We start from the raw sequence: 21842 nt of genomic DNA on the forward strand, positions 1-21842 counted from the left end.
CGACCGGACCCGCCTCTGCCCCCGTCCACGCTGCACTGCCTTCTCCCTGGCGTGCGAGGCTCGGTGCCAGTGCTGCTCACTCTCCCCCACGGTTTATTTATTTTTAAATGCATTTTTATTGATTTCAGAGAGAAAGATCCATGATGAGGGAGAATCGTGGATCAGCCGCCTCCTGCACGCCCCCCACTGGGGATCGAGGCCGAAACCGGGCATGTGCCCTTGACCGGGAATCGAACCCTGACCTCCTGGTTCCTAGGTCGACGCTCAGCCACGGAGCCACGCCGGCCGGGTCTGCCCGTGACCTAAACAGGCCTGTGGCAGCGCGTCCCCTCCCTGCCTGCCTCGCTGACCACACCTGGTCTGGGCTCAGACGGGAGGGACGCCCACCCCTCCGAGGGGAGCCTGCTTGGCGTCACGCCAACGTTGCAGTTAAGCCTCGTTCACGGGAGAGCGAGCTGCTGGGAGCCCAGGCGGCCTCGCCGGTCTGTCTTCCTCGGGCTCCCGGTCCCTCGCCCCGCCCTCCTGCAGATACTGTTCCCCCGCACATGCGTTCCCTCGGGCAGCGTGGCCCGAATGAAAGCCCGCCGTGTCCCTGGCTTCCCGGCCCGCGGGGGCGGGCGCTCCGCCTCCTCTGGCCCGCTGCCCGCTCGCACCCTGCCCCACGTGCCTCCCAGCCAGGCCTCCTCGCGGGCTCCTCGCCTGGCAGGCTCGCTCTCGGCCACCGGCTTCCCTGCACCCAGCTCAGGCGGGACCCTCCCCTCATTGGCTCTGTGTACGAGCGCCACCGAGGGGGGAGGCGGGGAAGGGCCGAACTGCTCTCTGTCCACCACCAAGAGCTGATTCCTGGCCCTGACCAGTGCGCTCAATGGTTAGAGCAGTGGTTCTCAACCCTGGCTGCACATTAGAATCACCTGGGAATCTTTTTTAAATCCTGATTTCCGGGCCTCGTCCTCCAGAAATGCTGTTTCTTTGTTATGGGGTGGGCCACAACACGAGTAACAAAGACACAGAATTTCCAGGCGATGAGGCCCAGAAATCAGGATTTTAAAAAGGTTCCCAGGTGATTCTAACGTGCAGCCAAGGTTGAGAACCACTAAGTTGGAGCGTCGGTCCTCACACCAGACGGTCTCGGGTTCTATTCCAGGTCAAGGGCGCGCACCTGGGTTTAACCAACCTCCCTTCCCTCCCTCCCTCCCTGAAAAGCAATGGGAAAAACACCCTCTGGTGAGAATGAACGAACATCGAGAGCTGCCTTCCTGGGGGGCACATCCGATACCTCAGCCCGGTGCTCCCTGAAGACCTGGGGAGTCGCATGAGTTACGGGGCCCTGCCCTGCGGGGGGGGGGGGGGGGGGGGAGGGGCAGTTGTCCCCAGGCCCCAGTGCAACATGGGAGGGAGGCTGTGTCTCCTGTCGGTCACCCCATCCTCCTCCCACCCTGGCGACCATTCCACGCGCAGAGAGCCCCCCAAACCCCAGTGCAGCGGTGGCCAGGGGCAGTGTGGGGGCCTGAGCCAACCTTCTGAGCAATACTCCCACCCAACCAGGGACCCCCCGCCAGGAGGACCAACACCATTCTCCAGGCCCCTATCGAGCCAGTGCCAGCCTCTACCTGCCCAGACAGCCACGCCCACCGTGCCCGTCCGTCAAATCCCGCCCAGACCCCATCCTTGGCCTCCCCGCAGGCCCACCTCCCACCGCAGGGCTCCCGCGGGCCACCCCTGACCTCCATGGTCCCGGCCTCCCAGGTCCCACTGCACCTCCCCGCCCCCGCAGGTGTGCCCAGCGCCCGGGGCAGCTCAGATGTTCGGGGACCAACACTTCGCCCCTCCGGTGCCAAGAGGGCCAGTCCCAGAGCCCCAGGACGCCCCTCCTTCCAGCTCCCCCCTCAAGGCGTCTCCCAGCCTCTCGGAGAGGGTGACGTGGGTGCCGGGGCCCAGCCCGCGCCCTGCCTGTCCTGCACCTGCGGCCGCGCCTTCCTTCTCCGTTCAGTTCTGCTCGGCCCTGGGCGCCGCGCAGCAGGTGGGCGTGGGAGCGAGCACGTGGGCGCGGGCGGGAATGGGGAGCAGGTGGGCGCGGGTGGGAATGGGGAGCAGGTGGGCGCGGGCGGAGCCGAGCACGGAGGGTGGGGCGAGGACGGGGTGAGAGCAGGGCAAACAGGTGAATGCGAAAGGGGCGGGCCGGACAGGTGGGCAGAGGCGGAGCGGGACCAGGCAGGTGAGCGAGGTTCCCCGCGGGGCCAGGGCGCCCCGTGCGCGCCGGTTGGCAGGGGCGGGGCGTCCGGCCCGGGGCGGGGCGCGCCATCCCCCGGGACCGGCCCGTGGCCACCGCCCCCTCCCGGCCCCGCCCCCACGCCCGGCGGGCGGGCACCGGCCCCGCGGCAGGGCTGGCACCAGAGGCCGCCGGCTCCGCGCCCCGACGCCCGCCTCGGCTGCAGCTCCCGGAGCCGCTGCCCGGCCGGCCCGCGCGGGCCTCCCGGGCCATGGCCGCGGCCTCCTCCCCGCCCCGGGCCGAGAGGAAGCGCTGGGGCTGGGGCCGCCTGCCGGGCGCGCGGAGGGGCAGCGCGGGCCCGGCCAGGAAGGCGCCCTTCTCGCTGGAGCTGGCGGAGGAGCGCCCGGCGGGGGGCGCGCTCTATGCGCCCGGCGCGCCGCCCGCCGCCGACCTGGGCCCGCGGCCGCCCGTGAGCCTCGACCCGCGCGTCTCCATCTACAGCGCGCGCCGGCCGCTGCTCGCGCGCACCCACGTCCAGGGCCGCGTCTACAACTTCCTCGAGCGCCCGACCGGCTGGAAGTGCTTCGTCTACCACTTCGCCGTGTGAGTACCGGCCCCCCGTCCGTCCTCCGCTCCGGGGGGCTTTTCCCGCCGCCGCCTCCGGGGAGGAGCCTGGGCGAGCGGCCCGCGCCACCTGCAGTGCCCGCGCCGCTCCCCAGCGCGGGGAGGGGAGGAGGGCAACGGGGAGAAACGGGAACCCCGCGAGCCTGCGCCTTGGCGCTCAGGGACGTGGGTCTGACCCTGGGAGCGATGGGGGACCCCTGGCTGACCCGGGAGCCCCCCGCTGGCCCTGCCCAGGCCTGTGCGCAGGGGCAGCCGGTTGGGAGGGGGGCCCAGCCGGGAGGGAGTCCAGGTGTTAATCATTCTGGGAAGGGACCTGTGCCAGGGAGCGCGCCCTTGGGTGCCGGGGAGAGAATGCCCAGGGGCGGCTGGCGCCCTCGGCTCAGGAGCCCCCGAGGGGGCGGCGCCCCTGCCGCAGTGTCCCAGACCCCGAAGGCCCCTGGGGGGTCTCCTGCCCAGCGGGCTCGGTGCCCTGCAGGGCTGCAGGCCTGGTGCTGTGCCCTGAGGGTCAGTGTGGGGTAGAGGGGGGAAGTGTTCACACCTGGTCCAGCTCAGGAGGAAGTAGGGGAGACTGAGGGGGCGCCGGGTGGTGTGGAGGGACGGGCCCCGCGTGTCAGCCCCAGGAAGCCCTTGGGAGGAAGTGGGGCCCTCCCGGCAGCACCTGCCCTGGTTACCAGGTGGCTCCAGTCGCCGGAGTGGCATGCCTGCAAGGGGCAGGGCAGGCACCCGGTGGCTGAGGGACAGGGGCACCAGGAAGTTCAGGCCTCAGGGCCACCCTCACTGCTGCCCGCCCGGAGCCTGCCCCACGGCCGCCCACTGTGGCCCTGGTGTTGGCGGCCCCGCCAGCTGCCCCTTGGCCCGATGCCAGCCTCTGTTCTGTTCTGTGAGCCTTCACCCCGCCGTGCCCGTGCTGGTCTCAGGGCTGCGTGGGGCGGCCTCCTCCTGGCTTCCCACGGTCCCTGCTGCCTCGCCTGGCCCAGGGCTGGGAGGAGGGGGGCCAGCTGGGGTGTCCAGAGCCCTGTTTTCTCCCCGGGGGGGGGGGGGGGCTGCAGGGGCAGCGGGAGCCGGGACGGCCGCTGGAGCATCGTCTGGGCAGGTGAAGCAGGTGGCAGGCGGCCTCGGCCTCTCCCCTGTGGCCTCTGAGGGTGCGGGTGGCACCGGGCTTGCTGGGAGCGCAGGCCCTCTGTGGCAGCAGGGACAGAGACTGGTGTCCCCAAGGCACGGGGCCCTGTCCTCGAGCCCCTGCCCCACCGCCCAGGGCCACAGCAGCTGGTCTGGGGTGTCACGTGCTGTGACCTCGAGGGACCCCACCTGAGCAGCGCCGCTCTGCAAACACCCAGCCGGCGCCGGGCTTGTGGGGCCACTTGCACACGTGGTCCCTCCTCGCCCTCACCTGCTGGGCCCCAACTCGCGAGGCCCGGGGGTGGGGCCTGGAGGGGACCCTGCCCGGCTGCCTGCCCATCCCCTGGCCCTGGGTGCCGGCGCCCAGCAGAGGCAGGGCGGTGAGGGCAGAGGGCTGCCAGGGAGTGCCGCAGTGCCCCCGGCCAGAGGGCCGCCAGGGCGAGGGGCCCCCAGACACCCCGTGGGTTGGCGCCTGGGACGCAGGCCCGCGGGAGCGTGGCCCGGCGCTGGCCCCGGCGGTGCCTGGGGAGGAAGAGGGCCCGCCCGCCCAGAGGAAGTCTCCGCTTACACTTGTGTTTTCTTCCTGGTTCCGATTGTTCGGCTCTCGGAAGTTCGCTCAGCAGACGCTGCCTTCGCCCGGCCTCCCGGGATCTGGCGCGCGGGGTGGCTTCCCTGGGGGATGGGGGCGGGGGCCGTGTGACCGGCCCGCGTCTCCGCTCCCTGAGCCCCTGGAGCCGCGTGGGGAGCCCGGGCGGCTGAGAGGAGGGGTTTGCAGGAGGGTCCGGGGATGAGGACCCGGGCGAGGCTCTCACGCCTGGCGCGGTGCCACCCGCCCTGCCCTCCGCTCCTGCCGGGCCCAAGGACTTTCCGGTGGCTTCGGCGGCACCTTCATGGTGTTAATCATTGACGCGCTGGAAGCCAGCCCCGGCGGTTTGCGGGCCGGGCCCCCCGCCCGCCTTCCCCAAGTGAAGGCCAGTCGACGGGCATGTGCCCCACCCGGTGGCGCCCGGTGCCCCCCTGGCGGGAGGCTCCTGCCACTCTCTGACCCTGCAGGAGGGGGCAGCGGGCAGTGAGGGCGAGGAGTGCGGGGCGCTGGTCCGAGGATGGGCTGTCTTTCTCCACTGTCCCCTCAGACCGCTTCCTGCTCCTGGGCCGACCTCCGCGGCCTCCTGACCTCGGTGGACGCTGACCTTAGGGGCACTGTTGCGGAGGGGGAAACTGAGTCACGGGGGGGGGGGCGCTCACCAGGGATCCGACAGCCACGGCCCAGCCAGACGCTCACCGCCCCAAGGGGCTTCTCTGTGACTCGGACTCGGGAGCAGGAGGGAGGAAATGCAGACAGAGGCTCCAGGCTGAGGAGGGGACGCCCTCCCAGCACCGACGTGGGTGGAGTGTGGGGAGGCCGCGCGCCTCCTCACGGCTGCATAGGCTCCCCGGGCAGCGGCACCGCGTGCACGTGGGCAGCCCGGTTCAGGGGGGAAAGGCTTCCAGGGCTCAGCTCCCGGGAGCACAGCTGGACCCAGCTCTCCAGCGGCGAGGGCCGGGGCCGCCGCAGGACAGGAGAAGGTCTTGTCTGGGTGGGTGCGAAGATGGGTGGACAGACAGACAGAGGGAGAGGTGCTGGGTAGATGCACGGTGGGTTGGGGTGGACGGACAGGAGGAATGATGGGTCGACAGGTGGGTGGGTGGATGGAGTGGTGGACAGGTGCACGGAGCATCGGACGGCTGCGTGCTGTTCCTCAGGGGGGCTCTGGCGAGGGTCGTTGTGGCTCTGGCGAGCTTGCCCCCGGTGTGGCTGGGTGGGTCGCTGTCCTGTGGTCCGTCGCGGCGATGGAACTTTTCTGTGTGTCCTGGGCCAGCGAGCCAACGCCGGAGACTTAGAGGCGGAGGGTCCTCCATTCCAGGGGACCAGCCCTGCCTGCGCCTTTCCCGAGGGTGTGGGCGCCGCCGGCCTGGGCCCTGGATCCCTGGCGGGAGGCGGGGGGGGGGGGGAGGGGGGCGCTATACATCCCCACGGCCAGCGTCCCTGGGCACGAGTGTGAACAGTGTTGGGACCTTGGTCTCTGCCCGCCCTCAGACTCTCAACTCCCTCCTCCCTCTGACCGGCCTGGTCCTGAGCCTCCCTCCTGCCTGGGCTCCCAGCGAAGGCCTGGGATTCTAGAAGGTGCTGATGCCGGGGGCATGGTGGGAGCCGTGAGGGTCGCTTCTGATCGGTGGCAGTGGTCCAGCCCCTCGGGACCTGCCGTTACCGAGCGGTGGGCCAGCGCTCATGCGCATGGGGTCCTTTCTATGCTTCCCGCCCGCCTCCAGGTCCCGGGGTGCAGGGCGAGCAGGAGGGATACGCTTGGCTCTTGTGGGGCTCAGGACCTGGTGGGGTGGGGGCTCGTTGGTGACCCCTCCGAGAATCAAACAGCTTGGGAAGCCGGGCCCTGGGCGAGGGGCTGGTGGGGACCGGCTACCGCAGAGGCCGTGGTGGGTGGACAGATGGATGGACAGCCGCAGGGGGCTCAGCAGGGCCCCTGAAGCCCAGCCAGGAGGCCAGGTTCCTTCCGAGGCACCTAACGGCCACCCAACGGCCACTGAGGGTCTTAGGGGCAGGCGGGTCCTGACCTGGTTTGAGCCTCTGGAACTGCTGGGTGGGGCTGGCGAGCGGCTATGGTGAGGGCTGAGGCGGAGGGGGCGCCTTTTGGGGCCGGGGAGCAGGTTGGGTCCAGGAGGCCCCGGTGTGTGTGTGGTGAGTGGGGAACCCGATATGTTGCTCTGCCCGGCTGTCCCCGAGCGGCTGGGCACCCTTGGGAGACCGGCTGGCTCACTGGATCTCTGGGGAGGCCCACCCCTACCTCGCTGGACGGGGACACACGGGGACATGGGGACATGGGCCCTGAGGGCCCCGCAGCCCGGGATGGGGCTGCTCCCTGCCCCGAGTCTCCCGGATCAGAGGCCGCTCAAGGTCCCTGCGTGAGCTCCGTGGTGCGGCACCTCCAGGCACCTCCTGGGCAGCGCTGGAATGTTCTGGCTGCCCTTGGCCCAGGGGATGGGCCGGCTGGGGGCTCTGCGGGCCTGGCTGGCCGTCCCCGGGGCTGGCCCCGCCTCCTGCACTCTTATCGCGTCCTCCTCGCTGCCAAGCTCCGGCCACCTCAAAGTCACGCTGCCCAGGGCGTCCGGGCCCTTCCGCCTCCCCAGACGGCCTTGGGGTGCGGTCACCTGGGGACTCTCGCTCAGGGAGCTCCAAGAGGGGCCGAGCCGAGCTCTGAGCCGGCCTCTCGCTCCCCGAGACCCCACTTCCGGCAGGACCTTGCCTGTCTGTGTCTCGGCCCCGGTGCACAGTGGCTGCTGGGGGCGCCGTGTCCCGTGTCAGCAGGCCCCGTCCGTCCGTCCGTCCGTCTGTGATTGTCCCGGAGCCCCCAGTGGCCTGGCCCGCTCGACTCGCACGATCTGTTTTTGACGGGGCCCTCGTCCTGGCCACTTTGAACCAACTACACCCAGCACCCAGCAAGGCCCCAAACCCCCGATGGGTCTGCAGAGTAATTCCCGGGAGGCGGTTCCAGGGGCCCCCGGGTGTGGGTTCCGTGTGGCGGTTTCTAAACTTTTGCTTAATCTGAACTTTCTGCTTTAAAAATGTTGGTTGTTTAAAAATGATAGACGGCTGTTTCTATGACACCAGTGATGAGATGGCCCCCAGGCCATGCCCCCGCCCCCTGGGGGGTCATCTGGGCGGCTTGTCCCGAGGGGCTGAACAAGGTGTCTGGCCAGGAGGGTCACTTGTCTCCTGACAGGGCCCTGGAAGGCCTGGCTCACCCCGAGGAAGGGAGCACGTCCCTGGCACCGACACCAGGCTCACAGCTGGTCCCGTGGCCCTCACCTTCGAGACGGAGGCCCGGGGCCCTCCCCCTGCCTTCGGGGGCGATACAGCAACGGTGGCCCTCAGACCACGCCTGCTCCACGGCCAGGCCCGTCAGGGTCCGATCAGAGGGAATCAGCCACCAGGGCCGAGAAAGCTCACGGAGCAGGTCGGGCCCGAGGACACGGGCTGGACCCCGGCATAGGGCTGCCCGGGGCTCCCCCACCCTGTGCCTGCTCACCCCGTGGGCCCGGGGCAAGCGTGTCCTCGGGGCAGCGGGCTGGGGGGTGCTGGGCCTCCCAGTGGTCAGAGCGGGCTCCCTCCCCGGACCCAGGCAGGGCCTCTCCCTTTGGCTGGTGTCCCCAGGGTGGCACCTCTGAGCCCCAGGCTACTATCTGGGCAAGTCTGGGCCCAGGCTGCCTGGGGTGGGTGGGCGGGGCAGAGGGGCAGGAAGAAGGGACAGGAGGAAGGGCAGTTGGGCTCCTCCGGGAGGGTCCTGGCCGGAGGCCTGTGGGAGGTTGGGGCGGGCATGACCTTGGGCTCTCTCCATGGCCTCCCGATGGACCGGGCGAGTGAGGCTGGCACGCACCTTGGCCAGGCTCGCCTGCAGCCCAGGGCTCGCTGCGTGGGTGGGTGGGGACAGCGTGCCCCGAGCCTGCGCAGCCCTGGGGGTGGGGGATGGCCCGACTGCTCCGCGAGGTGCCTCCGAGAGCCGGGAGGGGCCTCGCCAGCCCGGCTGGCGGTGGTGGGTGCTGAGCCTCGCTGGGTGGCTCTGGATTCGGACAGTTCTGGTACCACCTGCCTGGCTTGTAATTTGACCCCTCTCCCCAGGGAGCTGGAGAACGCTGGTGCCACCTGCCCGGGGTGGGGGTGTGTCATGGCCAAGTGCAGCCGTCCGCAGGCCACCCAGGTGGGCGGGAAAGCACCTTCGCCTCCCGAGGCCTCTGCCCACGACGAGTCGCCCGCAGGCTGGGCGGTGCCCTCCTGCTGAGGAGACGGACGCATTCTGGCCTCGCTCCCGTCCTAGCGCTGGAAACCGAGGCCTCGATCAGAGAGGGGGCCTTCGGGGGGCAGGTGGCGCCCGGGCCAGTCTCCAGCCTGGACAGGGTGCTTGTGGGTGGCAGACACCCTGGGCCCAGGCCCCACCCCCAGTGCCCTGCAGACCCGCCCAGGGGCTGGACGGGGTGCTCCCTCACTGGGTGGGGGCTGGGCCGTCCCCCGCCTGGCAAGGCCCCCACCGGGGCCGAGGTGCGGCCTGGGGGTCCGCTGAGGAACCAGGGGAAGGCAGACAAGCCTCAGGAAGCGGCCTCAGACACGGAGGGCTGGGCCGTGTGGATTGCGTGGGTGCAGGGAGCGGAAGGCCGACCTCATTGCTGCGGCCCCGGCCGCCTGCGGGCCCCTCCGAACACCGCGTGCGAACAGGTTACCCAGAGCCCTGGACGCAGCAGCCGCACGTGTCAGGATGCACGGCGTGCGGGGCCTCGCGGGCGCGGGCTCTCCCAGCCGCGATCTGCACGCGTCCCCCTCTCTCCCCGTGAGCCACCTCCCCCTCGCCCCCCAAGATAGCAGCCCCCGCTGTCTCCGAGGTCGGCTTGCATTTTGTAGAATTCTCTAGAAAAGGGCTATGCAGCGAGCACCTGGGCCTGCTCTGTCCCACAGCATCGCGGGTGGAGGGTGAGGTTCCTGGGGTCGTGGTTCCCTTCCAGGCCCGGCACCGGGGAGTGTCCGTGGACGCGCAGGGGAGGGCGCAGGCGCGTGGGTCTGACCGGGAGCTGCCCCTCCCCGGTGGGAGGTCCCTGTCTTCGTCGTCATCCTGTGGCTCCTGGGGTGCGCCCCCTCCCCCACTTGATCGCGTTTCCCTGGCGACCGCGACGCCCTGTCTTTCCCCGCGCACCCGCCGGGCGCCCCCCTCTCTGGCGAGGCGTGCACCGCGCCGTCCGCGGGGAGAACCGGCCGCTCGCTGCCGGCGCCTCCGGGAGCTTCTGGTTCGCTCCGCCCGGGCCTCCCGTCCGTGTTCGGAGGGAAGGTCGTAGCGTCCGGCGTGGGTTCTCCCCGTGTCCTTCGGGGGCTGTGGGCCGGCGAGTGTCCAAGGACCTTGGCCGAACCGGGCGCACGCGGTTCCGTGTTCTCCCCAGAAGTTGTGTCGTTGGTTTTTCGTTTGGGTCCAGGCGGCGGGGCTTCACTTCTGTGTCAGCCTGAGCACGGGCTCCGGAACCTCCAGCTCCACTGCCCCGCCCCTGAGGCCCCGCCCCTTACACACCACGCCCACCCAGCGCCCCGCCCCTCACACGCCCCGCCCACCCAGCGCCCCGCCCCTTACACACCACGCCCACCCAGCGCCCCGCCCCTCACACGCCCCGCCCACCCAGCGCCCCGCCCCTTACACACCACGCCCACCCAGCACCCCGCCCCTTACACACCACGCCCACCCAGCGCCCCGCCCCTTACACACCACGCCCACCCAGCGCCCCGCCCCTCACACGCCCCGCCCACCCAGCGCCCCGCCCCTTACACACCACGCCCACCCAGCGCCCCGCCCCTTACACACCACGCCCACCCAGCGCCCCGCCCCTTACACGCCACGCCCACCCAGCGCCCCGCCCACCCCGCGCCCCGCCCCTTACACACCACGCCCACCAGCGCCCCGCCCCCTCACGTACCATGCCCACCCAATGCCCTGCCACTCACATGCCCTGCCCACCCAGCACCTCGCCTCCTCATATACCACGCCCACCCAAGCCACGCCCCTCACACCACGCCCACCCAGCGCCCCGCCCCCACACGCCCCGCCCCTCGTATGCCACGCCCCTCGCATGCCACGCCCCCTCTGATGTCCCGCCCCTCCAGTGCCCGCCCTTGTCCCCGCCCACCCCCACCCCCTCCGCCCCCAGTGTCCACCCTCTGTCTCTGGACTCCCACAGCGCGTGGCCCTCTGGGATGGCTGGTGTCGGGGTTCCACTGCCTTTAAGCCGAGTGACATTCGACTGTCCGCTCATCCGTGCTGGACCCTCGGTGGCCTCCCGGGCGAGCCGCAGGGTTTTGTTTGACGCCTGGTTTGGATCCTTGGGTGTGCACCGGGGTGGCTGTGGTCATGTGGCTGCCGGTCAGCACCGCCCGTGGGGGTGGGGGCCCCCGCAGCAGGGCCTTCACCTGGGGGCATCTGGCCCCCTCCTGCCTGCCCCACCCGTCCCCCAGCTCTGGCCTGGATGAAGCCCCTCCCGCTGCCCGCTCCCTGCCCACCTTGACGTCACACGGGCACCGGCTCTGCCAGGGCCAGCTCCTCCCGCCGCCGGTGTGCGCCCACTTCTGTCAGGCGGAGGCCCAGCCGCTGGCCCTGCCACTGGCCCCGCGGGAAGTGGCAGCAGAGCCTCAGCCCCAGGTTCTGCCTGTGCCGGGCAGAGCCACACTGTGGTCCCCACGGCTGCAGGCAGGGACAGGATGCGCCCAGCACAGGCCCTGAAGGATGATGGAGGCCTCCTCTCTCCTCCGTCCTCACTGCCCTCCCCTCATCCCCTCCGCCCCTGTCTCCTCCCTCCCCCTTTGGTGGGCGAGCTGCCAGCTTCACCTTGTGAGCAGGCGCTGACGTGAACACCTCGCCACGATACAGAGAAAACTGCCGCCCGCCCGCGTGGCCCAGGGGTTGAGCGTCGACCTAGGAACCAGGAGGTGATGGTGCGATTCCCGGTCAGGGCACAGGCCCGGGTTGCGGGCTCCATCCCCAGAGTGGGGCGTGCAGGAGGCGGGCCATCCACGATTCTCCCTCATTGCTGATGTTTCTCTCTCCCTTCCTCTCTGACATCAATAAAAACATATTTAAGCCCTGGCTGGTGTGGCTCAGTGGATAGAGCGTTGGCCTGCGGACTGAAGGGTCCCAGGTTCGATTCCAGTCAAGGGCACATGCCTAGGTTGCGGACTTGATCCCCAATAGGGGACGTGCAGGAGGCAGCCGATCCACGATTCTCTCTCATCATTGATGTTTCTAACTCTCCCTCTCCCTTCCTCTCTGAAATCAATAAAAAAAAATATAAAAAAAACCCAAACATATTTTTAAAAAAAGGAAGAAAGAAAACTGCTGACCAGCATGTGCGCCCGCGGAGGCAGGAAGGCCTGCGCGAGTCCAAGAGCACGCACGTGGTGGGACAGCCTAGGTCATGAACTCAAGGCCCCGCTGCCCTCGTCCACCTGCGTGTCTGTGGGGACTCAGACCGCCCCACTGGTGGGTTCCCGACGAGGGAAGGGCCCCTTCCCGGGGACAGCACCCGCAGCACCTGCCCCGGCCCCGGCGGGCAGCGCCCACCTCTCCAGGAACGGGCGGACCCTCGCCAGGGAGCCCGGCCGGCTGTCCCTGGCTGCTGTGTTCTCGCCAGACACATGCCTGCGTCTAATTGCGGCGGCAGCAGCAGATAAGGCCACGGTGAAGGACACAGGGCAGTGCGCTGAGCGCTTCAAAATGTCAAGGTCAGCAGTTCAGGCGCAGGGGCCGCAAGGCGGGGGCGCCTTGTGGGGCCGGTTCCGTCACCGTCACCGGGAAGGCGTGCTGGCGGGACCGGGGGAGTGCTGGGGCCAGTGTCGGTGTGGAGTGTCCGGCGTGGACACGTCCGAGTGCTGTGCTTGTGCAGACGCCCTGGTCCCGAGGAGCAAGCCGCGAGCAGGCAGGTGTCCCCAGCTGGGCCTCCGAGGCTCAGAAAGCCCGCCGAGGGGACACAGCAGCCGGGGGGACCGGGGAGCCGCCGGGCGGGCGATGCTGACGCAGGAAGTGGCGGGGCTGTTGGTGAATCGGGCAGAGGGTGCTGGGAGTTCCTGTGCTGCTCTCGGCAGCTGCTCCGAGCGCTGGAGAGTGAACCGCCCGAAGGAGAAGTGCCCAGGCCGCTCTGGCTTCCTGTCCGACCGCGGGAGCGGGCGGTGCCAGCGCTCGGAGGAAGCGCCCTGAGGGGAGCGGCCTGCGCCTCTGCGGTCGCTGCTCAGGCCCCTGTCCCGCCACCACGGGGACCTGCAGCCGGGAGGGGCCTCGTTCTGATGAACCTCAGACATGCTGAGCGGAGACCTTTCAGAGATTCTACACACGACAATTAAAGCGACTCTGTCACCATCTGGGAGTGCCTGCTGTCCGTCCCTCCAGGGCAGCGTGTGCATGTGCGTGTGCATGTGCGTGTGCATGTGTGTGTGCATGTGCGTGTGCATGTGCGTGTATATGCATGTGTGTATGCCTATATGTGTGCATGTGTGTCTATATGCATGTGTGTGTCTATATGTGTGCATGTGTGTGTGCCTATATGTGTGCATGTGTGTTTACCTATATGCGCATGCCTATATGTGTGCACGTGTGACTGCACACATAGGCGATGTATAGGCACATACATGTGCACACATGTGCCGGCGTTTATGTGCGCACCCACGTGTGTTTTTGGCATGTGTGTGTGAAAGCACGTGGTGCTGTCAGTGGTGAGAGGCGGGTCCACAGCTGGACTCCCCCCCCCCCCCCGCCACTGGCCTACCCTGCTTGTGCCTCGGTCTCCCCGCTGCGCAGTGGGAACAATGTGGGTCCTTGCCGTGCACTCGCTGGGCTCCAGGGGTCGCTGGCGGGAGCAGTGACAGCAGGGCCAGCGCAGAGCACGCTCCGCGGTGAGCAGTGTCGTCCGTGTGCACTCGCACGTGTGACCTTGAGGGAAAACTGAGACGACCACTCGTCTGTCCCCTTCGTCATGTGACGTGTGGTAGACGTCGCCCCTCGTCCGTCCTCCGCCAGCGGGGTTTCCGCGGCCGCCTGGCCTTTCCACCGTTTCTTGAACCGGCACAGTGACCGTCTCCCTCCTGTGGACGCTGGGTCATCGCCTGCGTGGCCCTGTAAATAGCACCGCGATGCGAACCCGTGGACACACTTTCGCCGGAACCCGCACTGTTTCCCTGCGTCACACGTGCGAGAAGACGGGCAGGTCAGAGGGTTCCCGCGTGTCTGCAGCGTGGGCACCCCTCCCAGAAGCCTTCCCGCCGTTCCCCTCCTTCCCTGGCCGGCCCCTCGCTCTCCTCACTCTCTCTAAAGCTGGGTGTCACCACGAAACATGCTGCCATTGGATGAGGCAAAAACAGCATCTTGTTATTTGTGCGAAGTCAGGAGGACACGTTCACGTCTGCGGCCTGTGCTGCGCCCTCCTTCCCCCGCTGCCCGCCGTGCCCTGGGCCTTGGGGAACCACGAGTCAGTGAGACAGGATCGCCGCCCCGGAGACGGCGTTTGAGAGAGGGCGGGGGGAGGTGAACCAGCCCCACGGTGGTGAGGGCCGGGGAAGGCGGCAAGCAGGGAAGGGGCGGAGACCGAGACGGGGCCCTGTGGGGAGGGTGGTCAGGGCCAGCCTCTTGCACTGAGCAGAGACCTGAAGGACGGGCATCTGGCCAGAGGAGGCAGCATGTGCAAAGGCCCTGGGGTCGGGCTGTGCTTGGCACCTGTGAGGCGGAGCCAGGGCCTGGGGAAGGTGGAGGGGAGGAGGCTACGACGCTGAGAGCCCTGGGGGCAGCGAGCGGCTCGAGCGAGGACTGATGGGATCTGCCTTCTTTTAGTTTCTGCACTTCACTTTTAATCTTCACCCAAGGATGCTCCGAGAGAGAAAGAGAGAGAGAGAGAGAGAGAGACCAATCAGTTGTCCTCCAAATGTGCCCTGACCGGGGATCGAACCCGCAACCTTTCGGGGCACAGGACGACGTTCAACCAACGGATCCACTCTGGCTGGGCTGTACGTCTCGTTTATTTTATATTTTATTTTATTTTTCAGTTGTCTGTTGCCTTTAATTAACAGCTAAATAGCTAACATAGCTATAATAATAAAAGCGCAATATGCTCATTAGACCGGACGTGGCTGGGGCCGTGAGGGAAGCCGGTGCCCGCAGCCGGGGAAGGAAGGCCTGTTCTTGCACAGATGCTGTGCACGGGGCCTCTGGTTCTCCTGTAATTGTAACATGGAAACGCCTGTGGACAAAAGAGGCACATGTTCTGGCAAACACCCAGCGAAGGAGGGTCAAGGCCGGCCAGGTTTTAGCAGCAGCAGCAGCGTCTCTGCCGCCGGGCGGCCCGTGTCGGGGACAGAGGTCAGTGTCCGCGACCCTTTGGTCTCTTCTTCCAGCGCCCGGCGTGCCGGCTGTGCTGGGGGCAGCCCCTTCTCCTTCAATCCTGGGGACTCGGCTGGACCCCCCCACCCCGCCCAGGCCCCTAAACGCCAGCGACGGTGGCAGCGTGGCCCGAGGACGGCTTCCGTGAGGGTCTGGGTCCCTTGGGCCCCCTCGCTGCGAGGCCCACGTCCGCCGCGTGCGGCCAAGAGGAAGCTGCCTTCTGCCGTGGGCACCGGCTCTCTCACCAACTGGCTCCGAGGCCACGCCGAGTCTGTCCTGTCCCCGCGGCTGTCCGAGCGAGCAGGCCCGCGGGCGGACCCGGCGGGGCAGGGGCGCTGCTGCGGACGGGCTCCAGACCACCATGCCCGGCCGCCACCCGCCGCCTGGGCTGTATGTTTTAAAAACAAATTTAGTCAGAAAAATAAAAGCTTAAACTTAGCCCTGGCCAGTGAGCTCAGTGGTTAGAACGATGGCACCGAAGAGCTGAGGGTTTGGTTCCCAGTCAAGGGCGTGAACCTCGGTTGTGGGGTCACTCCCTGCCCCGGTCGGGGCGCGTATGGGAGGCAACCAATCCATGGGTCTCTCTCACGTCAATGTTTCTCCCTCCCTCCCTCTCCCTCTCTCCCTCCCTCTCCCCCCCCTCCCCCCTCCCTTCTACTCTCTCTGAAAAGCAATGGGGAGAATACCATCAGGTGAGGATTGAAGAAATAAATAGATAAGCGAATGAACGAATGAACGTGGAAGCCCTGGCCAGTATTGCTCAGTGGTCAGAGCGCCCGCCGTGCCCGTCTCGGACACCAGCTCAGCCCACGGGCTCAGCCGAGCCCTGTCTGCGGGTGACGTCTCGGCGGCAGGGAGCGCGGCCCCCACACCGACTCGTCTGTCCCGCCCGGGGATGCGCATCGCGGAGCTGCCCACTCACCGGAGACAGCGTTCCGGCCAGAGCGCGGGCGCCGCCCTGTTTGTCTGGGGCGTTCCTACGACGCCTGTCCCCACGCCCCAGGAGCCGCCTTTCCCTGCCTCCGTGCGGCCGTGGCGTCCACCCCAACGCGGTTACACTCGCTTGTGAGGCGCCCGTCCATCTGAGCGGCTTTATTGCTGTGATTTGGGGTCTGGGAAGCGTCGGGGCTTTTTGGGAAACGGCGTCCCCAGGGCCCGCCACGCCCCGCCCGTCCCCCTCGCCCGCCCGTCACTGCGTCCTGCCCGCGGACTCTGCAGTCTGCTGTTCCTGTCCTGCTGGTCTCTGCACGATGAGCGAATATTCGTGTATTTTCCGTCGCTTTCCTTTTTAAATATATTTTTATTGATGTCAGAGAGGAAGGGAGAGGGAGAGAGAGAAACATCCATGATGAGAGAGGATCATGGACCGGCTGCCCCCTGCACGCCCCCCACTGGGGATGGAGCCGCAACCCGGGCCTGTGCCCTGACCTCCCGGGAATCGGACCCTGACCTCCCGGTTCCTAGGCCGACCCTCAGCCCCTGAGCCCCGCTGGCCGGGCTCCCCTGCATTTCAACTGCCCTTTTATTTTCTGTATTTTTAATTTTTTGTCTTTTTTTCAATCCATCGCCCTTTTTGACAAGAAGGGAAGCGTGAAAATTTGTGAATTGTGGTGAAACACACAACATAGAGCTGACCACCGGAGCCATCGCTACGTGCGCGGCTCAGGCACGAAGACCATTCTCCCCACCGCCGTCTCCAGGACTGTCCGTCGTCCCAAACTGCCATTCTGTCCCCCTTAACCACTCCCACCCCCAGCCCGGCACCCGCCGTCCCCTCCGTCTGTGGTTTCGATGACTCCACGGTCCGCATAGACGTGGGGTCACAGCTCTTGGCCCTGCGTCCGGCGTGCTTCCCTCGGGGCGCTGTCCTCGGGCGTGTCCGCCTGTGGCAGGTGTCAGCGCCTCCCTGCTGAGCTGCGTGACGCCCACCGCCTCTGTCACGCGTGCTGTTCACACGCCCACGGACGGGCGCGCGGGCTCCGTCCTCCCTGGGCTGCGGTGACTGAGGCTGCTCTGGGCACGGGGCACACGCTCGCTCCCGGGCCCTGCGTTCGACGTTGGGGCTTCTGTTCCCAGGAGTAGAATTGCTGGGTCACGTGGTCATGTTATCTTTAAGTCTTTTGAGGGGTTGCCATCCTGGTTTTATGGGGGCTGCACCACCCCCCATCCCCTCCGACGGCCCAGGCTTCCCGTGGCCCCACGTCCACGCGACACTCGTCACCTTCTGTCGCCGTGGACGGAGCCATCTCCCCGATGGTTGGGGGTGTGAGCCTCGCCGCCGCCTGTCGGGCCCTTCCGCCACGGGCCTCCCTCAGAGAAACGTTGGTTCATTCGGCGCCAGGTTGTTGCAGCTTCATGGCGGTTTGATTGACGGATAAGATAGAAAGATCCGCAAAGCTCGCAGGAGAGGGACTTGATACGCATCGAGGAAGGATTCCCCCAGCGAGTTAAGCGTCCAACCGCCACCTCTCACGTGCCCTGTGCGGGGAGAACACTTCCCTTCTGTCCTCTTAGCAACTCCCAGCGGCAAACAGGGCCACCAACCGTCCTCCCCCGTGACCCCCTCGCTCCTCGGGCCTCACTCACCGTCTCTGCCCCCAGGACCCCCGGCCCCGACTGGGGGGGGGGGGGGCTCCCTTGCTCTGCTGAGAGGTCAGGCCTGGGAGGCGGGCCGTGCGCGTGGGGGAGCTGAGTGGCCAGCGGAGGGGGGGGGTCTGCAGGGGGCAGGTGGCGCGCAGGCCGGGGCCCGGCGGCTGCTCGAGGATGTGCTGCTATTGTGGGCAGCGGCAGGAAGTGGCAGCCCCCCGGGGTCCGGGTCTGAGGACAGGACAGCGGGAGGCGTGGCTCCTGCCGGCGGTGGAGGCGTCGGGGTTCCGGCCCCAGCGCCTGGGCCCGTCCTCGGCCGGTTCCCCTTTTCCTTCGCTTTGTTCCCTCCTCGGCTGCAGCTCCTGGACCGGGGCCAGGAGGCAGCCCTGTGAGGAGGGAGCCCCACGCTCTGGGGGGAGGCGGGCAGGTGTGGGCAGGGCGCAGGGGCGGCCAGCGGCCCGCGGGGGTGCCGGCCGCGGTGACGTGGGATGGCGGGTCGGACCGTGGCCGACGTCCCCTCTGGATGCGCCCGGCATCCGACTCCGGTTTCCTGGGGTTCAGAGCGCCTGGCGTTTTCTCCGGCCTCTGTGGATGGTGTAGATGGAAGAGGAGCCTTGCTGACGTCTGCTTGGGTCGCTGGGGCCCCGGCCAGGAGCTCGGTTGGCAATCAGCAGATTCCCGCCCAGAGCTGTGTCCGCTGGTTCCAGGAGGCGTGGCACTCGGAGATGCCCGTCCGCCGCCTGCAAGGTCTCTCGGGCCTGGCCTTCCTCTGACCTCATCGCTGCCGGCCCCCAGGTCCTTGTCCTGCTCTCAGCTCCTGGCCTCCGACTACCAACCCTGCCACAGGGCCTTTGCACGGCAGTTTCCTCTGCCTGGAGTGTCCAGCCTCAGCCCTAGCTCAGACGTTACCTCCTAGAGCAGCCGAGTGGCACCAACTGAGTCCCATCTCTGAAACCTCCACGGGGTCAGAGTGGCCATGGCAGGCCCAGGCGGCCTGCACAGTCCACCTCTGGCAGGCGAGGGCCTGGCTTTCCCTCCCTGGCCCGGGAAGCCTCCCTCGGGGCTGCGGCGGGCGGCCGGTGACAGAGGACTGTGTCTTCGAGCCCTCGCTCGGGCAGCAGCGCTGGCGTGGGTGCTGACCTGCCCCTGGGGTTGGCGCCGGGCTGCCATCTGGTGGGACGAGGATGCTGAGACCGAAATAAAACTGCTAATTGCGTCCGGCATGGATGGAGCAATCGCAGCCCGCCCCCGGGGGGAGCCCCGAGGCCGCCGCGGCAGCACGCAGCCGCTTCCTCCCTCGGCCACAGCGGCTCCCGCGGGGGAGGCTGGTCTGGTCCGGTGGCCGCGTGGGCCCAGCCCGCAGAGCACCTGCACCTGGGGCCCGGGCCCCGGCCGCTCACACACGTATGGCCCCGAGTGTGTTTTGGGGGCGAAGGGCACAGATGAGAGCGGGAGACGGAGGTGGAGGAAGTGGCAGGCCCGGCTGTGTCCCCAGGCGGCTGACAGGGAGGAAGCAGGTGCTTCCTGGACACGCTGACCCTTCACAAGCAGCAGCTCGCGTGGGCAAGACCGTCTTGTCCCTGGGTGACCAGGGAGGCCCAGTGCCAAGTACCTGCCACGCCCCAGACACTGTCCCTCCGACCGTCCACCTGCACAGACGCCTGGGCCTCATGCTGCGTGCTGGGCCGGCCCTGCCCCCTCCACCTGCACAGCCGCCTGGGCCCCCATGCTGCGTGCTGGGCCAGCCGTGGCCCCCTCCCCGCGGGACCAGCCCCAGGCCACCACTCCAGGCCACAGCCCCAGGCCACAGCCCTAGGCCACCACTCCAGGCCACAGCCCCAGGCCACAGCTCCAGCCCACCACCCCAGGCCACTGCTCTGGGGACCCTGCGGGCACCATGCAGAAGGCAGGACCCTGGGCCCTGGGTGGGGAGGTCTGTGGGCCCCCTGCCACCCCCTGGTGCCCAAGTCCTCAGGCACCACCGCCTGCTGTGGAAGGAAGCGGGCAGCCCTGGCCATTCGGTGCCCCCAGGAGGCCTGCAGAGGCTCCCCGACTCTCCGCCCGAGATGCAGGCCTGACAGGGAGCGTGACGGGTGCAGGTGCATCTGCGAGGCCTGCGGGGCCCTCCTGCCCGGCCAGGACCCCCTCACGGGGAGACGTCGTGTGTCCCTGGCAGATGAGGCCCCATCTGTGAGGCCCCTTCAGGCTGCTCTCCGGCACCTTCTAAATATACCCTGTGAGGGGTTGCTTATCACGGCCAGGCCACCAGGCGTGGTGCAGGGGACGCTGGGGGACGGAGCCGGCCCGGGCCCTGCCTCCACCTCCGGTCCTCATGCTCCAGCCTAGGAGCATGGCTGCGGGACCCTGAGGGCCGGGCCTGTCCTCCCCCCGCCACGCCCCCCCCCCCCCCCCCGCAGCCTCCCGGGGGCAGGGAAGGCGGAGGGCCGCCACTCCGGGCTGCCCCTGGCTGCTGGCTTCTTGGAGGCACAGGTCTCGGATGGCGGGAGGGGCCGGGGCTGGAGTCTGGTCCTCGGCTGACGCTTGGTGCTGTGTGACTCTGGGCGGTGGCTCGCCCTCTCTGAGCTCCCCCTTTCTCCTGTGATGAGGGACAGGCTTCGTGTGAGGGGGGCGTGAACAGGAAGTGGGCTCCTGAGCAGCTCGTTCCCACCTGCCCGTCACGCCGGGGCCTCGGACCCGCCGGGCACTGGGGCCGCCACGGGGCCGATGGGAGAGCAGATGGGTCCCAGCTCCGCGGTGGGCACTGCTGGGTCTGATGAAGATGGAGGAAGCGCCTGGGGCTGCCTGGGGCCGGGGCCCGGTCCGAGCTCGGCCACCCCAGCCTGGCCCTCGGACGTCTGTCGTGTTCCGATGGAGTGGACCGTACGGAACGGCACGTGTGCCCCCACCCAGATGCACCCCCAGACGCTCCCTCCGCGGGGCACAGTGCCCTCTGTGGGTGCAGACCATTGCTTCTGCGCCAGCCAGCCAGCGTCCGCACTTCTCCGTCAGCAAGTGATGCGTTGGATCGCTTATAATTAAAATGTATAATTAATGTGAGACACTCAGTGAATTAACATCCTCCGAGGTGTCCGGCTGCTGCCTGAGGGGCCTGGCATTTCAGCTTGGACCCGGCTCCGCCCGCCATGGGCTCCGTGGCCCCTGCAGCAGCCACGTTTCCTCTGTAGGTGACGTGTGTGGTCCGTGTCACCGGGAACCTCCTGAGGGTGGGGGACACTGTCACCGAAGATTCAGGGGCTTCCCCAGTGTTCGGGGCCTGTCCCCTGCCTCTCCCTGGAGACCAGCCGGGCCTGGGTTCGGTGGTTGGGTCACCTGAGCCGCCCTGGCCTGTGTGGGTGCCGCTCGGGGCCGGCCACGGGCGGGAGGAGGGCGGGCCTGGCACGGCTCTGGGCTCCCGCGTGCTCCGGGTCACCTGGCAGCTGCAGGCGGCGCCCGATGTCCGATAAGGCCGGACGCCCTGGGGCTGGGCTGCGGTCGCAGCGTGGAGGTGGCTCGGCCGCCGGGCACAGGCAGGGCATTGTTTGGGCCCAGGGCCACCCTCGCCCCCGGCAGGGCCTCTTCCTGCCAACGCTCACCCACCCTCCTGGGGTTGGGCCGGGCAGCCCTGGGCCCGTCCTTCCTCCCAGCGCCTCTTCCCCTCGCCCTGGGCCCGAGCCCCTCGTTCCCTGGGCCCGTGTCCCCGCTCTCAGGGTCGGCGCTGCCTGGTCTCAGAGCCTCGGGACTCCGGCTGGGACCGAGGGCCGGGCTCACCCTGCACAGGCAGGAGGGGGCGCCACGGCCCCCCGGCTCTGAGCCCCGGTCCCCCCTCCCCGGCGCAGGAGGAGCAGACAGGCCCACGTGTGGCGGGTTCTGCCTGCTGTGAGCACAACACCTCCCGACGTCGGAGCCACGGGGGGCCTGAACCCGACCCCTCACCTCAAGGGCGCCGGCCAGCAGGCCTCCCGCAGCCCCGAGGCTGAGCCGCACTGACCGTGGCCGTACCCGGATGGCCGCCAGTCTCTGGGCAGGAGAGACGGAGACGAGGAAGGGCAGACGCGGGCGAGGGAGACGCTCTGCTGCAGCCCCCGTCACAGCCAGGCGGGACCGGCCACCGATACCGATGCCCGGAGCAGGGACGGGCTGGAGCTGGGGCCGGGGCCGCGCGTTGGGGCAGCGGCGTGAGATGTGGGCCTGACAGGTGACCCGGGCGGACGGCGTGCTGATGGGACTCGGTCAGCGGAGCGAAGGCCCCAGAGATGTCCGGGTCCCGACCCCTGACCCCGGGGCAGTGACCGTCCGTGGCCGAGGGGCCTCAGGTGTGGCGAGGGAAGGTGTCCCGGGATAGGGGACCCCGGTCTCCCTGTGGC

General features: G+C 68.6%; 1 protein-coding gene across 1 annotated transcript in view; it reads left to right on the forward strand.

Moving 5' to 3' along the window:
- The first annotated feature begins 2405 nt into the window (after positions 1-2405).
- The window catches only part of KCNQ1 (potassium voltage-gated channel subfamily Q member 1), a 217301-nt gene continuing 197864 nt past the window's right edge, over positions 2406-21842 (forward strand). The window contains exon 1 of the mRNA XM_070427109.1: positions 2406-2812. Coding sequence (XP_070283210.1) covers positions 2481-2812 — 332 coding nt within the window. The 5' untranslated portion in view covers positions 2406-2480. The remainder of the gene's footprint in view (positions 2813-21842) is intronic.

The sequence above is a fragment of the Myotis yumanensis genome, unplaced genomic scaffold (genome assembly GCF_028538775.1).
Source record: "Myotis yumanensis isolate MYYU_CA2020_CCGP unplaced genomic scaffold, mMyoYum1.0.hap1 SCAF_10, whole genome shotgun sequence".
NCBI classification, from domain to species: domain Eukaryota; kingdom Metazoa; phylum Chordata; class Mammalia; order Chiroptera; family Vespertilionidae; genus Myotis; species Myotis yumanensis.